This window comes from Cydia pomonella, chromosome 18, assembly GCF_033807575.1.
Source record: "Cydia pomonella isolate Wapato2018A chromosome 18, ilCydPomo1, whole genome shotgun sequence".
Lineage (NCBI taxonomy): Eukaryota > Metazoa > Arthropoda > Insecta > Lepidoptera > Tortricidae > Cydia > Cydia pomonella.
In genome coordinates, this window is record NC_084720.1 from 6,856,978 (window position 1) to 6,876,379 (window position 19,402).

Below are 19,402 nucleotides of genomic sequence, written 5' to 3' on the forward strand. Positions count from 1 at the left end.
AAAATCTGGTATTGGTTTGTTATTGACATGTTATACACATACATTTGTAGGTAAGTGTTATAAGTTTTAGTTTTCGTCATAAGTGATTTGTTGTTTGTGAGTTGGCTGTTACATTGATATTCGTGAATACTAGGAGTTTATAAAAACAAAAATATGCACACGGTTTGAGAAAAAACAGAAAAAAAAAATTGTGTGATGAGTATGGCTTGGGTTTTCAAAGGGTTGAAAAATCGGCATAGAAGGCAATTAACTTTGCTAATTCAGTGATTTTAGGTTAAGTACCTTTGTTTTATTTCAAGGATGTGTTGTGAATAAATTATTGCTTAAGATCTTCATTGTTGTTTGATTTGATTTGTAACTCGTATTCAGGTTAGCTTCGCACTGGTGCGATGTAGATTCTAACCAATTTACACAGACCCTTAACGAATTATGAACCTACTTAATTATTGATAGCATTAGGTAAATTCGTTGCGTAGTTCAAAAGAGAAAGACGGACGGGGCAATTTTATTTTATCGCTACTAATATTTCCGCTGAACCGATTTAGATTAAATTTATTATGGTGTTCGTTTGAGGCGAGGGAAAGGACGCAGGATAGTTTTTTATCTAGCAGGCAGAAGCCTTAGGGACTTCGTTTTTTTAGCATTAGAAAGAACTCCACGGAAGTACTCGTGCAGTTTTTATCAGGCTCTTTAATTGTTAATAATAATGGCATTATCTTATGAAAATTTTACCGCAAAAAGTGGCCGATTTGGAACAACAAACTTACTTCTGCGAAGTTATTTCTGATGCTAAAGAAAACAAAGTACCTACCTATGCATAATTATGTATCTATCTCTTAGAGATAACGAACAGCGGACTAGGTAGTACGATATCGTACGATTTACTTTTATAGACTTTAATGGTCGGCATACAAAATTGAACCCTGTGTACAAATAATCTTCTATTTTATCAAACAATGGGGTGTGTTGGCCGCAGAATGTTTCACCCTTTGAACGCCAAGAACCCCTAAAGGCATCGTAACTATGGTAGTACCCACAGCGCCAAGGACAACTATAGGTGCCATGACGTATGCTGTCAGAGTAACCTTCACACTTTCGAGTAAGGTTTACATTAGTTCGTGCGCCCGGAGCTTGGCGTTTGAGTGATATTTATGTTTATGACATAAAGCGTTCAAAAGGTGAAAACATATAATTGTGTTGTCTTATTTAATAGAATTTCATAATATTTCGTCGATTTTTGTAAGCGAAAACATCAAATTACATTTAGTATGTTAATGTTATAACTAGCTTCAGCCCGCCACTTCTTATGCGTGGAAAGGTGATTTCATTTCAATTCACATTATCTTCGTACCACAAACATCACTCAAACGCCAGCAAGTTCCCGGGTGCAAGTGAGCTAATGTAAACCTTACTTGAAAGTGTGAAGGTTACTTTGACAGCGTACGTCATGACACCTATAGTTGTCCTTGGCGCTGTGGGCACGACTAGTAACGACGCCTTTAGGGGTTCTTCGCGTTCAAAAGGTTAAGCGTGAAGAGATAACACACGGATAGACAGTCAGACTTACTTTCGCATTTAAAGTACAAAGATTTAACTCTACTATTAGTAATAGATACAGCTGCCATCAGATATATAGGAGCGGCCAAGGCACTCAGAACAATCTGAACACGACTCTATTGTCAAGGCGGTAGAGGGTGTGTTCAGATATCTTTGATCACCTCGGCCGCTGTACCTAAGTGGATAAAAAAAGGATAAGAAACCGTAAACAATATATAAGTATAGGTACCTAATTAAAAACGCAGTAACAACAAGATTCCGCAACATTAATTGGGCCATTATAAAATGGCAGGTTCAGTAATTTAATTTACACAACCGGATTATGATACTAAGTAGTAATTATGAACATGCTATATTTGTACCTACTAGTCATGCCGACTTTTAAGGTAAGATGCCCTAAGGGCTAGCAGAATATTCACCTTCCATGTGTGTGGTGGTGAAAGTCGGGGTTCAAGTTCAAACATCGGTTGTGTTGTTACTTAGTCAGGTCATAAGTTCTGTCAAAAAGGTTATGACTGATAAAAAGCTATAGGTTAAGATCGCTTATTATTCATATATATGGGTTGAAAGCTTATTTAATGCCGAATTACTTACATTGTAATTAAACTTAATTTGTAGTCTCAGTTTTACACAATTCTATGTAAATTTCAGAAAAATGTGATAAAAAATCATGCCAAAAAATTACGCGACCTGTTCGAGGTGATTTTAATCCCTAATTATTGATTTTTCTTGTTTATATGGTTGAATATTACATAAAACAAAAGCTAAATTTTTGTCTTTCTTAAAATATATAATTTACGTGTATTGCCTAACTGTAACTGTACGTGTTTTACCAAACGTACTCGTAGGATGGCAGTTAAAAATTTGCGTATCTCTGAAAAATACACTAAGTTTGAAGGGTATTAGCTGAAGTACAGACTTGTCGGAAAACTAATTACAGGTGATAAGTTATAAAAACGGACCAAAGGGATAAAATAACAGTATAATAAAGTAGGTTCATAAAAATAAACGATTGTACCTATTTTCTTAATGTGATACCGATTTTTACTCCCTTTGGTAAAGTAAAATTTATCACAATCCAGCCGCGTATTTGGGTCTAACGTCAATTCCAAAATAAACAAGTAGTAAATTATGTCCGGATCAAAATTTTAAACTAATTATATTACGTTTTTATCAGTATAAAACAAGTTTTAAATTCATGGCAAACTTTTTTTATTAAAAGCTTTGTATTACTTTTTATCAGTCAAAACCTTTGTGACAGAACTTATAACCCAACTAAGTAGAGCAGAAAAAAATATTATCGATTTTTTTTTTACATATTAACAATATTTACATACTTAATAAAAAGCATATAGGACGCTTAAAGTTTGAAAAAAAAGGTAATCATCAGTAAGAGGCGATTTGTGATGATGCGTAATTAACAATTTTGCTTTAAATAAGAAGATACTTATTTACTTAAAAATATGAGACTTAGTTATACCGATGTTCACATGTCGCGCATAAGTGCGTATTAAATTTTCATTTTGCTCAACGTTCTTTGCTTACCGTTGTGACATAACATTGTATTTCATCGTACACGGTAAACAATAAATGATTTATATTCTATTCTATTCTAAAAATATCAAACGATACTACGAGCCTACTTAATGCGCGAGCTGGAAATGGAATCTAAAACCTCCATTTAAAATTCTGACGTCATACCTATATACTTCTTCAGTAAATAGTACCACTTACTTAGTAATGTATTAAACACCTAGGAAATAAGTACATACATACATTAATAATGCTGTCATAAAAATAACAACTTAGTTGCGGTTATAACAGAGATGAATATTCATAATAATATAAGGAAACCATAATCTTCCACAAGACGATTTTCATTAAGTGAGCATAAATACCAGGCTGACGCAACTAGGAACAAAATAAGTTTTGTATGGAACTTGTTTCGCAAATCTTTGCCAACGAAGAAAAATAAAACGTCAGTGCTATTTATTCTGTCAAGTTTACATCAAGTCAACTGTCAGCCTAATTGTTTTGTTTGTTATGAAGGCTTCAATGTTTTGTTCGGGTATTTCGTGCAATTTCTTTATTATTTAGTGAAAATATCGAAAATAGTGAACCGTGATCAGAGTAAAGAACGAGTTTGTTACAATGCCACCGAGAAAACGGTTTATTAAGTGTGAAATATGTGGCAAGCGAGCCTCGAGAAAATCACGAAAAAAGGGATTTTATGGCGAAATTTCCCTTGGATAAAGACCGGTACGTATTGCTTTAGATACTTTTGACCTTATTTTGGTGCAGCAGGCTTTAAACACATCGAAAATTTGATATTTTATATTATTTTTAGTTGTGAACTAGGGATGTACTAAAACTATCGATAATTGTATGTTTATTTGTATATCAGTGTAAGTAATTAAATAAAATATGTGAAATTTCCTGAGAACTTGCATGCAATATGACATAAAATTAATTCGTCGAAGATTTTCAGTGGAAAATTATCTATCATCTATGCATTAATGGTCATTATGTTAACATATTTGATTTGATTTATAGATGCATATTAGCGCTAAATAATCAGTTGATCATCTCATTAGCAAACACTTGGAATATAAACTGTACATAACCAAGGCTGTATGTTTTCAGATGCAGGCAGTGGGTTAAATTTGTTGAGAACGAAGATCTGGGAGCCTACCGCGAAAACCGAAAATCGCAAATTGCGGGGATCTTTCTCTTTTACTCTCACTAAGACGTAATTAGAGTGACAGAGAAAAATGCCCGCAATTGACGAACTTCGATTTTTGCGGTTATAGCCCTGATACATCTTCCCATAGAAGAATTACATTTATTGAAACATGTATCTGCAGATCATTTTGAAAATAGTGCTTTTAATTAAAAAAAAATAGAAAAAAATAGTGAAGGATTTTATAATTACAATCTGAGTGTAACGAGGTATTCTAAAATAGAATCCTAGCGTAGTGAGGGATTCAAGTGTTAACGCCTATGGGTGGTATTCCACCTATGCAATTTCTTCGTCCAATGTGTATTGCGTCTCACATTTTGATTAATGACAGAGTGAGACGCAATGACATTGGACCAAGAAATTGGATAAATGGAATACTACCCTAAGGTGGAAATATTTTTGCTACCACGTGATAAATTTACATACTGCTTTTCACATCACCTATGAGGAAATTATTATGGTACAAATAAATAAATAAATTTAATTAATGGTAATTAAATTAAATAATTTAACCTAAGAAGTATGCAAAAAGAGGAAAAAAGTGATCCCTCCTAGTAGGGAAAAAAAGTGCTACTTTGATCCTACCTAGTGGTGAAGAACAACAAGGTGTTCTAAAAAAAAAATCGAGTCCACATTAAGCTCGACCACGTATTATTCCACTCATAGAACTATCCACTATATAACATACAACTTAAATGTGGACTCGATCCTAACTTGATTTCGAGTACAAAATTTGTAGACAAGAGTCTATATTTCAACCCTCCTCATTTTATCGATATCGATAAGAAACGCAAGCGTGTAGCGTACTACACTATTTAAATTGCTTATGTTGGTACTATGGTTCTTTGACAGTTCTTTGTCGTACATTTTGGTAATGATTTGCGAAACAAAGGGATTCCACTCGCTAGTATGGAAGTCCCGTCTCTTAAAACGTAGTGATTATATGCTCTTTGATAAATACTTGCCGTAGGATTTTAAACTATAAGTGCATATAGTCTTTTTCATATGAATTTTAAGGTGCAATACGTTCAGAAAACGGATTTAAAAAAAAGTCGTAGCTCTTTTTACTGCCATAAATTTAATTAGCAATCTTGAAGCCTTACGCTAGGGCTAGGGACTTCAGTGATTCAAATCCTGAGTTTTTAACTTTCGCTCAATAGCAAAAAATCACGAACATATAATAAATCACGAACGAACATAAAATTACCTTTAAGAAATTATGATAATTTTTGCACAAAAGCTTATAGTAAACACCCCTATAATGGGACTGGCACCAGTAATGGGATGGTATAGATAAATCCTGTAAAATAAATTATGCATCAGTTTTTAAATGCTGGTGACATTTTACCACAAACAATTGGCAAAAGAAAGAAAATTAATGGAGCAAAATAGCATAGTGTTAATTTGTTAATAATATTGAAAAGAAAACATAAAGGACGAATAGAACATTCAACATTTAACGCATAAAGCGGTAGCAATTTTACAGGTGTCGGTGAAATATCAAAAATACTCCAAATTTTCTCATAATTGGTGCCGTTAACATAATACATAACCATGTGAAAATGATTTCTAAAAATGAGCAATATAATGCGCGAGGCTATTCAGCGATTACTTCTTTATTTTTAAAGCACCAAAACAATTAAAATTAATAGTATTTTATGCAACAGTTGTATAAGAAGGGTCAAAAAAGGCGAGTGGCGTGAGTTACAACTCACGCCACTCGCCTGTTGCATAAAATACTATTACAGTACATATGGGGCTACTTTATAGCACTAGTGCGAGAAGTAGCATATTACGTTACTGTGTCGAACATTTAAAGGGCCATATGTACTGTAAAACGTTGTACGATACATGTGCAGAATAGGTAATTCGCAACTCGTGTCGATTTAAAACACTCCCTTCGGTCGTGTTTTAATTTATCGCCACTCGTTTCGAATTTCCTATTTTTCGCACTTGTATCGTAATGTACTATTATCACACTCACACGGCGTGCCTTCTTACTTGAGTGCCTTTACCATGCAAGCAGCTTTAATAAAATTGTACTACACATAGAGACATAATCTCTTTGGTAAAAATATATTGTATTTATATTGTATACTGGGTGTTTATTTATATTGTATACTGGGCGTTTTATCAGGAAACCCGTTAAAGCTAAATCATAAACGCATCAATTAACAACGTTATTTGATATTTTTTGAAGGCAGGTAAAGATCTTAAGATATCTAAATCGTTTTCGATGGTATTTAAGCCACGGTGGAAATTAAAATCGCATAGTTCGAAACAAGATTAGACACTGTCAATACCTCATAAAAATGGTCAAGTTTTTGGTGAGTTCACGTTGTTTAGTTACATATTGATATTATACGTATAAACAAACTATATTAAACTAAACTACGTGAATAACATACGTATTTAAAAATCTATAATATCTAATTCTAAAAGGCCGTGACAGGATAAGGGAAAGGGAACATCTTGTGCCATAATAGCTTTTCGGTCTGTTTTTTTCCTGAGGATGTGTCACGTCATTATCAAGTGCTATATATACTGAATTTCAGCATTCGCCTCTTGTTATTTTTGAATAAATTTTTTTAAAATGAATTTTCATGAATATTTCCATTTGAATGGAACGAATTCTTTTGTGCTTTACACGTGTGCTGCCCTTAGTTGAGACCCGCAATAAGTATGTCATTATAAACAGGTTAAGACTGCACAATATAAAATAAGTTTTTGGCAAATATTTCATTTTTGGTACAAGCTTTTATCAATGAATGTACTTTTCTTTCCACACGCAACTAATACTTGCAAGATTTGATTACAGACAACGGGACAGGTGAAACTAAGTAAAAGCTTGTAAAATAACACTACAGGTGTCAATATTGTTAAAAAAAAACTTCTAAAACAGAGACACCACCATTTTGTCCACTAATAATGCATGTGCTATACCATATATTTCATCCAAGCTTTTAACAACGGTGCAGCATGATGGTATTATTTAAAAAAAGTTGGTAAGTCCCCTTCATGTACTAAAAATGTAATTAAATCCATCATATTGAACCTTTTCGCATATGTGTATCAATACTTTTAGCAATTATACATTTTTTATTTTTTTATATTGACACATGTATTTTTATTTTTTATTTTGACAACTCGAAAATTTATTGATTTATTTGCAAACGTTACTAACTGACGTGTGCACAAAATGCCTCCTCGAGTGTGATGTATACTGGTAATATTGAACTCATATAAAAAAAAACATCTAGGCCCAAAGTCCAGACAGGAAAATGTCGAGAGCGTTTGTATGAAAAACTTACCACTAATGCTTCCTCATTTCATTATAAATTATTATGTGGTTGTAACGCGAACTGAAAATAAGTGGCTAGGCCCTTCCCCAAAAGCATTTGCGTGCCAAATTTTAAGTCTGTTGGTACTAAACCTAGGGTTCCAACAAACCTTAGGTTACCTCGAAATTCAGCCCTCCAAACCAAAATCCTGGATCCGCCCACCACTGGTTCTTATATGCGCTTATGTTGGAATAACATAGGAAAATATTTAAAAGGTACATTTATTTGTAAAAATTCTGTGCACAGGTAATTATGGCGACATTGGTGGCTACGGCTCTGGCTTACCCTGGTGAGTGACTTGAGTAAATAAATGTAACCTAATTATTCATACTTAGTGACTAGACTAAAATAGAGGACTGGACTGTATGTACTGTCACTGTCGCACTAATATGGAAGAGTGATGGAGAGAGATGACTACGCTACGGGAGCGTTAATTGGCACGTTGGCTAAGCACCCAGTATAAAAAAGTGCTTTCACACTCTGTCTTTCGGCAAGTCGAAAAGAAAAAAGTTAAAGTTAACCCCCTTAATAGAACCCTTAGAGTATTAGTAATTGTCAATTTCTCATTATCCTCGTATGGTTTTACAGGTGGCGGTAGCTTCGGTGACTACGGAAGTCACGGACATGGCGATCACTACGATGATGGCCATCACGATGGCCACTACGATGGCCACGGCCAGGGCCACGATGGTTTCGGAGGCGGCCACGGAAGCTATGGCCACGGAGACTACGGCCACGACAGCCATGGCCACGGAGGTCATGAAGGTTTTGGGGGCCACGACCAATACGATCATTACGATACCGGATATGGACATTATCATTAACCTTTCTTGTGTGTAGAATTGTGTATGTATAATTAAAATAGTGATAGTGAACGACTTTAACTTAAACTAGCAATAAATTGTAGGATATTAAAAATGTTTTATTTGAATCCTTCAATCCAGGAGCCTCAAGAATTAAAAGGATAATATTAACATTAGGAGCCCTTTGAAGGTATGAAACCTGAAGGTAATTAGGTAAACATAGATTTCAAAATTAGCTTCCTGCATGTTTTTTTTGGAATTTAATCATAATTAGAATTACGTATGCTTTTAATTTATATTATCTCTCGCGTCGAATGATGATTTCTATAACAGTTCCTTCAAATGTTTTTCTCTTCAATAGCTAACCCAACGAATTAATTAATTTAATTAGATAAATTATTTAGGAAATATGTTTTTACCGTATTGTTATTTCCTAAAAGATACATGCCAAGTAAATTAATGTGCTAAACTTCTAATATATATCTACATACATTTACGTGACAGCTACCTGCTCCATATAAAAATCAACTGTAATAAAAAATATGTACCTATACAAAATCCAACGTCCTTATGATTAAATACCAGGTTACAGACACTAAGTACAAATTCCTTATTTTGACAACTCGAAATTTTATTAATTTATTCAAAGCAAGTACATAACACAAAGAATACAGTAAATGTGTACAAAGGTGTGTGGGATGTATGGCCAAAAGATTCAAATGTTTCTTATAAACACCAGAAACTTCCGAATGCAAAAGTAAAAGTAAATGCGTAGTGAAAACGCTCCATAGGTACAGTCAGCGTCAAATACTTTGTAGCAACCAAAATAGCCAAATAGTTCAGTACACCATATATTTAGTATGGTGTACCGAACTATTTGGCCACTTTGACTGCTACAAAGTATTTGACGCTGACTGTACAATATGTTTTTTGTATTAAAAAAAAAATCTAGCTTTTAACGCTGACCAAACTCGTAGGAATTATTAAAAATCGGTCAAAAGAAGCCTAACGAATAGCAATTATGTACTTCGGTCCAATTTACAATCGCATTACGACATTTTCAACCTAATAGGTATCTTTAAATTGATTAGCAGTATTTTTCCGGCTGATTATGTACATATATTATAATAGCGATTCGTATATTTGTAAGCAGGTAAATCAGCCATTAAGTAGTACTGTTTGTAACAATTTTATGTATCTCCTTGGATTTCATGGGCCTATAAATCCCGGTCTTTTGATAGGCTTGCGTGGGGATATAGATCCAACACGTAGAGGCCCCTTGGAGAGCTTTAATGTCATGTAGAACGCCTGCTGGAACCCGTTCACAGGCGCAACAATAGCTACCTATGTAAATTATTGTTATAACTAGTTTGTTATTAAATTATTAGATTGCTGCGCCCTTGTAGGGTCCATGTTACGTAATATTAGGTAGGTATGTAAATGTTCGTAATACTTAAATGCTTTTGCCTTTATATCTAGCTGTAGCTGCTTAGTACTTTTACAAGATTTTATTTAACTTGCCCTGTCAGTATGTATTAGAGATAGGCTGAATATGAAGTTTGCCGAATATGAATATTCGGCCGAATGTTCGGTTCAGACCTTATTTGGCTGAATAATTCGGTTCTATATTAGCAACCAAAGATAAACCGCTTCCCAAGAAACATAAGACCAAGAAAGGTAAGGCACTTAATCAAATTTTCAACTCTCCATTTATGGTCAAAACATCTTATGGATTCAACACGTCTAATTATGTGTTTTAATGATAACGGGAAAGCGTAACCTGTACCCCTAGTGTAAATTTATTCGATAGCGAAACGTGACGTACGCGTTTGCGTTAAGTCTCATTTAGTATGGGATTTAGAAACAGCGCGCCAAGCGGAACGTTTTGGAAACTCAAAATCCCATACAAAATTAGACAACGCAAAAGCGTACATCACGTTACGCCATCGAAAAAATGTACACTAGGGGTACTAATGGAAGAGTGTACTTGGAGGAGGAGCTAACATTCTATGGTGTTGTAACAGGGCAAACTAGTTGAAACAGAAAAAATATTTCCCGAAAATTCGGCACTTTTAACCGAATAATTCGACCGAATACGAACATTGGAAAATTGCCGAATACCGGATATTCGGTTCATCTCTAGTACTTTAGTTAGTGTGGGTCAAATCTTCTAAGCTAAATTTGAACCACATCCCCATTTCCGATTGAAAAATGTTTTTTTTTTACTTATTAGTGTTCAGTGAACATTCAACAATTTAATATTTTATTCCATGAAATCGATCTCAATTTGAGTGACAAAATCAGGTATTTATTATTATTAGGGAGAGCTTAATGCCTAAATGCGTCACCATTCAAAATAAACTACGTATCTAAATAGCTGAACGTCTAGCGACCTTCACCAAGGAGGAATTTTAGCCGAAGGGTGTCAAGTTCCGGCGGTTCCGTAGCCGTATGTTATTTAAATACACATGTGTGCTAGTTTCAAGGCATTCTAGGAGCCACTAGTTACTTACTTACTTACTTACTCCTGTAGCGGAGCGACCCGAAGTGGATCTCGGCCTCCGACCCCAAAGACCACCATGATTCTCTGTCCAAAGCCGTTACTGTCCAGTCGACGGCGCCAAGTTCTTTTTGCACTTCGTCTCCCCAGCGGTACCTACGGCGTCCAGACGGTCACTAGTTGCCTGATATAAAGATTTTTTCGTTTCATTTCATTATCATTAAGGTCGTATTCTCGCAGGACCTTTACTGCAGGGGTATCTTGTCAATATGCCTAAACTACACTAACTAAAAGTAAGTACCGTAAAACTATAATCCAAAAGGTCCCATGTATATGGTCCAAAATGAACTCGAATATCTTCTTTCAGGCGTTTCAATGATTTGAATGTAGCGTAGTTCGTAGTTCTATGGTAAGATATTTTTTTATAAATGGATGAAAAATCAGAAACAAGACCAAAAAATATATTGATTGATATTTATTTATAAGTACCGTAAAATTGTGCTACTTTGCTCCAACATTTGCTCTACTTTAAGGAATATTCCATTATTAAATATTTAGACGACTTGGTATTAAGAAGAACATCTAATCTAACATATTTTTATCGGTAAATCAACGTCATGACATGAACTATTGTTTAATACATCTGAAGCATGAATAATTTACATAGGAGCGCAAAGTTACCCCATTTTGCTCCAAATGAATAGGTCCCAAAAAAGAAAGATTATTTTATGACTAACGACTAACTTAGCAAATCATGTTCAATTTCGTTTATCTGCATATATAAATAATAACATAAAAATACTATATTTGAATATATTTGACGTATCCGTACCATAACCCAGAGGGGAGCAAAGTAATAGTACCATTTAAGGGTAAGTAGTGAAGTACCTATAAAGTAATAATGTATTGAACTTGTGAACCATATTTGTAGTACCTACTGGAATATTTATTTCATAATTATATTTGGGTGGTTTTACATTAGGGGTCCCTTTTCATGGAAAATGGCGCCAATAATTTTTTGTTTCATGTAATAACAACAACACAGAACTAGTTTATTGATTAGTCAATTCATTACCATAACCAGTAGGGGTTAAGAGGAGGCTAACCCATAATTTCAGTTGTATATTGAAATTTTATTGCAAGATATTATTACACAAATTGACTAAGCCCCACAGTAAGCTCAATATGGCTTGTGTTGCAGGTACTCAAACAACGATACATATAATATATAAATACTTAAATACATTGAAAACACCCAAGACTCAGGAAGGAATATCCGTGCTCATCACACAAATATATGTCCTTACCGGGATTCGAACCTGTCCTGGGGTGTTGACTTCATGGGCAGGATCACTACTGACTAGGCCAGTCAGGTCGTCATACATAGGTCAATAACGTAGGTATTAGATAGTTAGCTCGATAGAAAAATTCGCGAAAACGTAGACTCGAATCGGCCGGATATGGACCGGGATTACCTTTTGTATTGTTTTCGAGCTCCCTATATTTCGACGCAGTTACAGGCATCTTGTTCACACGCCACTATATACCAAGATGCCGATGCCAGAGAAGCCGTTGAAATTCATAAATACAGAAATTTCAATCGTGAGGATGGGTTAAACTGCCAAATGTGTGGAATCCTGTGATTTATTTGAGTAAAAAACAAATGATATCCGGATCAGGCGCAGCGACACTGTGAGTGCAGTGTGTTTGGATAAATAATATGAATAATAATATATTATATAAATAATAAGAATAAGGATCAAAGTCAAATGGCGTTCTAAAAGTTTTAATCATGTATCGAAAGATGGCAGTAAATTTACTGCGGCTACAAAGTTTTCTTTGACAATCCACCTCTATTTCAAATATTCTCTTTGATAGCGGTGCTGTCATATAGCAGCCGTTTTCATACAAAATATATGGACCGCCGACCAGGAAAACAGAGCTTTACACCCCCTCTTAAGAATTCCCGGCAAGCTCGGCCGAATTTCACCTTCCCATACAAACGGAGTCTCGTTCTCATTTTAAAACTACGTATTGGATTGTAATGAAACTTTGCATATATAACATGACGTATATCTAGTTCTGTAATTAGTTTATATAGCTCCAGTTTATAAAACAAATGAAATACAGCAAAAATAAGTTTTGCATGAAAAAGATATTAAATTCGCTGTATGGTATCCGAAGTAAGTATGAACTTATTACAAGACTAAGTAAATATACCTTATCCTACTGTAAGTACATAGTTTCAGAGCAATGTAGCTAGTCGTTTTAAAATGAAAGCATAACTAAGTTTGTAGGTATTGAGAACCGAGCTTCCTGGGGACCCTTAATCAAAACAAAAGGCACAGACAGAACCATGAACTTGTCTTTTTATCAGAAAACCAGTCCACTAAATCTAAAACTAAATCGCGTCAACAAACAATGTTATTGGAAAATTTTTGAGGTAAGACGTTTTCGCTGGTATTTAAGCCACGGTGGGAATCAAAATCGCATAGTTCCAGACAAGATTACACACAGTCAGTACCTCATAAAAATGGTCAAGTTTTTGGTAAGTTTGTTTATTTACGTAACGAAAACTTATTATACTATAGATAAAAATATTAACTAAATTTAAAATTCTTATAAAAAAGTTCTAAAATTTATCCTGTGGCATGGTGGCAAGAATGCTGGCAGCATTTACCCGCTGAATCGCAATAGGTGCTAATTATCGTTATTGTTTGTTTTTGTATACAGTGTATCCTTAGCCATTGGACAAACCCTGAAATAATTAGAACATAAGATAAAAAAAAAAACAAAAAGTTATTTCCAAAAATCGGCAACAAAAATAAATATACTGAATTAATAATTGACAGTGCTTTTGACAATTGGTTCGAAAATGTTCGGCAATGGCAACGCCAAGATTTAATCATGTGTCGAAAGATGCCAGTAAATTTACGTGGCTACAAAGTATTCTTTGGCAATACACCTCTATTTCAAATTCTCTTTGATAGGCATATAAATATGAAAGGTACATTTATTTATCAAAATTTTCTGCACAGGTAATTATGGCGGTATTGGTGGCTGCGGCTCTAGCTTACCCAGGTGAGTGACATAAATACGAGTACATACAAGTAATTCTACTTAGTGACTAAAATACAGGACGGAATTCCTGCGTAGGCACCTGTAAGGTATTTATCCTGGGCCTTAGGCATTCTTGATTCACGAATTTCAATACAAGAAAGTAATACAGAACGAAGGAAACATGTCGTCACTACAAGAAAGTCTCTTCTTTTGCCTGGCTCTTCTAATCAGGCGCCGCCAGGCCGGTCGGTCCTGGGTCTTAAGTTTCTCTCCTTCATATCTTTCCGTAAACCTGTCATCCCGGTTGCATGTGGTCTACCTGGTCCTCGACACAACAGCCATAACTAGGACTTTTTTGGTCATGTGTTCTAATGGTCATCTCATCACATGGCCAAACCATTACCATGCTGTGTTCCAAACGCGAAAGTTTTCAATGAATCTTTTTTTATTATTATTTAAGCTACGGTGGTCACAGAAGCGTTCACAGCCATGGAGGATTCGATAAGGCCTTCACACTGATTCTGATGTCTCACTTCAGTTTAAACTAGCGTCCCGTGGGCTAAACCCTTTGGATTAAGAAGTGACTTAGGGCTGCTCCACACAATTAGAAATATAAAATTCAAACGAAGCAAGTATTTAAGTATAAATAAAAGCCATAACCGATAATGTGACAGACACATCAGTTTCTGAAATAAAATAAATAAATATAATGGGACAATCTTACACAAATCAACCTAGGCCCACAGTAAGCTCAATTATACTATGAGTTCGAATTAAGTTGTGAGTTCGAATATTTTTAGTATCGCTAGTTTGTCACCGATACTTTGCATTCATGTTTTTTCCATCGATTGCGTTAATAAAAATATTCTTTCTCGAAAGTTATCATTTTCCTGGTCTCTAAAAACTCTAAATAATTTATACAAAAAATCGAAAACACGTGAAGAAGACCGCGTCATAAAAACCTACCCATCACTTCAAAATAGCCTATCAAATTTCTGTCACGCCGATTATACGAGTTACTACTTAGGTACTATAAATTTGTAGTACATACTTCGATTTTGTTTCAGCTAGCTAGCTCTCAAAGTTTTATGTTGAAGAATCCCTTCTAGAAAAGAAAATTACTGCAATTACTGTCTCGAGTTTGAGCCAGTCGACGTTAAATCTGATGGGTTGTGGTGATTTCACACTCTTTCGCTTGCCTACTTGGTGCGGAGTCAGCTTAGAGCCCTTAGACGAATTCCTGTACTTTGCTGGTAACCATAGTAACTAACAATTTATCATCTTTCTCGTATGTTTTTTACAGGTAGCCCCGATGACCACGGAAGTCACGGTCATGGTGGTCATGATGATGGCCATCACGATGGCCATGGCCACGAAGGCGGTCACGGAAGCGACGGTCACGATAGTCACAGCCACGGAGGTCATGGGGGTTCTGAAGGTAGCCACGGCAACGGCGGCGGCGGCGGCGGCGGTGGCGGATATGGCCATCATCATTAAACTTTCTTGTTTTTGTATATGTATGCTTCAAAAAGTGATACCGATCGACTTTTAATTATATCTACCAGCAATTAAATTTTGGATACTAAAAGACTTTATATTTTCATCCCTCTACTCAGGCGCCTCGAGAGTTTGAAAGGTAGGTAATTGTAAACAGTCTATATTTTTTAGTTATTAATAAAATTAAAGAGTTCGAAATCTTTAAATTTATTAGCAGTGTAGGTACTTATTTTTCTAGCTGAATGATAAAAATAACGTCAATATGCCGATAAAAGTAGGTACTTACACTTTGCACAGACTAGTTTGATCAGTTAATTACCATAACCAGTGGTGTTAATGAAAACAAAAATCTCAGACAGAGTCAATGAACTTATTGTTTTATCGGGAATCCCAAAAGACCGCCTCAAACAGAGCACATATGGCAATCGAGATCACCACACATAAAGCTAGAACTGTCATACAAATTTAGTATGAAAACGCAACCGTTTTTTTCAGCGATGTCAACAATTACGACCAGTCTTTTAGCTTTAGGCGTGTACAGTCGAGTTCATAAATATATATATATATATATATTCTTTCACCTTATTGCAATGGATTAACGTATATAAATGTATACATATTTATGAACTCGACTGTACCTAGGCTGTTATAGGATAATATGGTGTATAATACAACTCGGTTGTGCTGCTCGAATCGTAGAATTTTACGTCAAACTGCACTTATGTGTGGTGACCTTGAGCTCTTTTTAAATGCTTCACAATGCGGCGTCTGTGTAGTCTGTGGGAAACCCGCACAGCTCGACCCAAACGTGTCAACAACTTTTAGGTATTGGTAGGTCAGTGGGTATTGGATATTTTTTATGTCCAGATTCAGATGAATCACTCTCGAAGGTATTTAAGCCACGATGGAAACTAAAATCGCATAATTCCAAACAGGATCAGACATCGATAATACTACAGCAATATGGTTAAGCTTTTGGTGAGTCTTGTTTATTTAAAGTTTTTGTAAATTTATAATAATAATCTATGACTAATTCAGTTCCATGACTAGCCACTGATATCAATGATAAGTAACCCTTTTTGTGTTATGTAAAATAAAAAAGAATTTAAACATGAAATAAACATAAAAGTTAGAATTATTAAAATCATGTGGCTGTAAAGCAAACTGAAAATAAATAGGTAAGATAAAGTAAACGATTATTTATTTTGTATTGAACTTTCAGGCGAATTCGACATTAAGTTAGGTATTTCTTCAACCAAAAACGTCACTTTTGATACTATCCGATCAGTATCATATAACACACAACAAAACAGATCGTTTTTATCGGATAAGAATAAAAATATAAAATAGCAAATAATAAAACCTACTTCAATTATAGGTAAGTATAAGTATTTTTTTATCCTCGTTTTCATCTGCACAGATAATCATGGCGATGTTGTTGGCTGCAACCCTAGCTTACCCTGGTGAGTGATTCGAATGAACTGCAGACTACTACAGACTTCTTCAAAAATACTTACTTGGAGGCCTGGAGCTTTGGGCAAACTTGATTTCTAAAACTTTACCTCCTGGAAGATTAGGTTTATACACCGTGTTTTTTTTTCGTTAATTTCAAGGGTGCATTCCTGAGCTTAAATTAAGTAACTTTCTCAAAGACACCGGTATTCTAATTAACTCCATTTCGGAGATCATCCATAATTTACTATTATCTTATAAAGCCTTACGTATACACTTGCCTTAGGGCCTGTTTACATATTAATTAGTGTTTAGTACGAGTTTATACATTTACTACTAAACATAAGTACTATCTCGGACGATTGATGTTCGAAATGACATTGATATGTCACAGTTGTCGATTGTTTGATTAAATTAATTGTAATGCTCGTGTTACAACAACGCTATATGCTACATTTAATTACTTTTTATAAAAATAAAAAACTTTTTTTTTTAAACTTTCTTTTTTGAAAATTAACTATGCCATTTAGTTTCCTTAAACATACTTACGCATACCCCGGAGTTAACGGAATTCAATAAAAACACGGTGTATACGATATATTCCCAATAATTAACTCTGTGCGACTTTACGGCTACAGCAGGGTCTAAGTAGGTAAATATAGCTACAGTCAGCAAGCAAAGCATCAGTGTCACCCAGATCTCGATTGATGGCTAAAAAGTTCTATTAGATTTTTATTATTTTTTATTTGATACAGGATTCAGGGTCGGTGGGGCCGGTGGTCACGCGAGCGGCGGTCATGCGAGCGGCGGCCACGCGGGCGGTGGTCACGCGATCGGCGGCCACGCGGGCGGCGGTCACGGAGAGTCAGGTAAGACCAGCACGGCTACCATGAATTGGCATTTAATATTCACATTAGCGACTGCGTAAACTCGATCGCATTCCCTCTCTATCACAGCAATACATCAGTAGGAGCGAGATGGACTGCGATCGAGTTTACGCAGTCGCTAACGTAAACGTCAAGTGCCAACTCATGGTACGGCTACTTTGCAATAATTCTGAGGTCCCACTTATCTCATAAATGAAGACACTTGAAATTCGATCGCATCAAGTAAAGTCAATGGGTAGAAAACCGGTATAAAAATGGTTTTGGAAACAACATAAGACAAGAACTCTCGCATTTGAATACGTATTTCGCTCAGTCAGTCAGAAAGGAAGAGCTTCGCTTGTGGACGGTCTTACCTGATAGACGGTCTTATCCATTGATCTTACATAGTTATTAAATCGTGGACCTATAATGTGTGTTATACACACAAAATCGGCCTCTTAGCCTAGTCGGTAGTGACCCTGCCTACGAAGCAAGAGTTCCCAGGATTTGTTTGTGTGTTTATCAGAGATATTTGTTTTTGAGTTACGGATGTTTTAGGAATATGTATTTTCGCCTTCTACTCACAACACAAACCTTTTTACAACATCGATTTATAAAATATTGGCACATTTTACCCAAAAAAATAGAGTTCTTCAAATTTAGACTCACAAGGCTCGAGTCTTCTCGACAATAGCTTTAGATTTACTTACTTCTTAGCTGCGGAACTTGGTCATTCTACTTTTTACTGCAGGTTTTTGTGTCCCCATAAGAAATGATTTGTTTTTTATATTTGTATCAATATAAAGCAAAAATAAAATAACGAGACCTAGTCAGTGCTTATCATTTTTTAGTAGCTAGTTTAAGTTAAAACGTATTACGAATATTATAATTTCAAGATCGTTTGTAATCGTAAAAACCGGCAGTAAAATGTAGAATGACCCGATATAAATTTTATACGTTTTAAATCAGTACCCCTAGTGTAAATTTGATCGACATCATAACGTGACGAACGCGTTTGCGTTAAGTCTCATTTTGTATAGGATTTTGAGTTTCCAAAACGTCCCGCTTGGCGCGCTCTTTCTAAATCCAATACAAAATGAGACTAAACGCAAACGCGTACGTCACGTTTCGAAATCGAATTTATTTACACTAGGGGTACAGTTGGAACATGAACTATAGGTATTCACAAGACATTTTCCTATCTATTACCATAACAAATATATTTGGACTCAAAACTTATAGAGCAAGATCCCAGATCCACCAGACCTTATTTATTTTCTCATGAATAAAATGTATGGGATAATATAGTGTTAGTATATATAGTTTTATTGTCTACATACTTGCTATAATGACCCGACGGCCATTTTATCGGTACAAGGTGCGATATGATACTCAGGGAACTATTACTATTACATTTTGTAAGTAGCCACAGCAATTGGAGGTGCCCAAAAATCCCGCAGACCCACATAAAGTTTATATGTGTATTTGCGTGAAACTGTATATGGGTCTGGGGGATGGTTGGGCCCCTGCAATTGGTAATAGTTCCCTGAGTATCATATATAAAAATCAAGAACGAGAATATAAGT

The 19,402-nt window shown here is 35.3% G+C and overlaps 3 protein-coding genes across 4 annotated transcripts in view; 2 read left to right on the forward strand and 1 right to left on the reverse strand.

Annotated features, from left to right (window-relative positions):
* LOC133527987 (mRNA decay activator protein ZFP36L3-like) overlaps positions 1 to 19,402 on the reverse strand; it is a 36,067-nt gene that overhangs the window by 13,082 nt on the left and 3,583 nt on the right. The window lies entirely within an intron of this gene.
* On the forward strand, positions 6,389 to 8,988 carry LOC133527830 (neuropeptide-like protein 30). 2 transcript variants are annotated; one of them, XM_061865015.1, is made up of 3 exons: positions 6,389 to 6,624; positions 7,885 to 7,927; positions 8,227 to 8,988. In XM_061865015.1, exons 1-3 carry the CDS (start codon positions 6,610 to 6,612, stop codon positions 8,460 to 8,462), a joined length of 294 nt encoding a protein of 97 aa, XP_061720999.1. In that variant the 5' UTR covers positions 6,389 to 6,609; the 3' UTR covers positions 8,463 to 8,988. The 2 variants fall into 2 exon arrangements, with proteins under 2 accessions (XP_061720999.1, XP_061721000.1); XM_061865016.1 differs by lacking the exon at positions 6,389 to 6,624 and adding an exon at positions 6,636 to 7,593.
* LOC133527992 (holotricin-3-like) lies at positions 13,367 to 15,589 on the forward strand. Its single transcript, XM_061865228.1, has 3 exons — positions 13,367 to 13,489; positions 13,980 to 14,022; positions 15,305 to 15,589. Exons 1-3 carry the CDS (start codon positions 13,475 to 13,477, stop codon positions 15,496 to 15,498), a joined length of 252 nt encoding a protein of 83 aa, XP_061721212.1. The 5' UTR covers positions 13,367 to 13,474; the 3' UTR covers positions 15,499 to 15,589.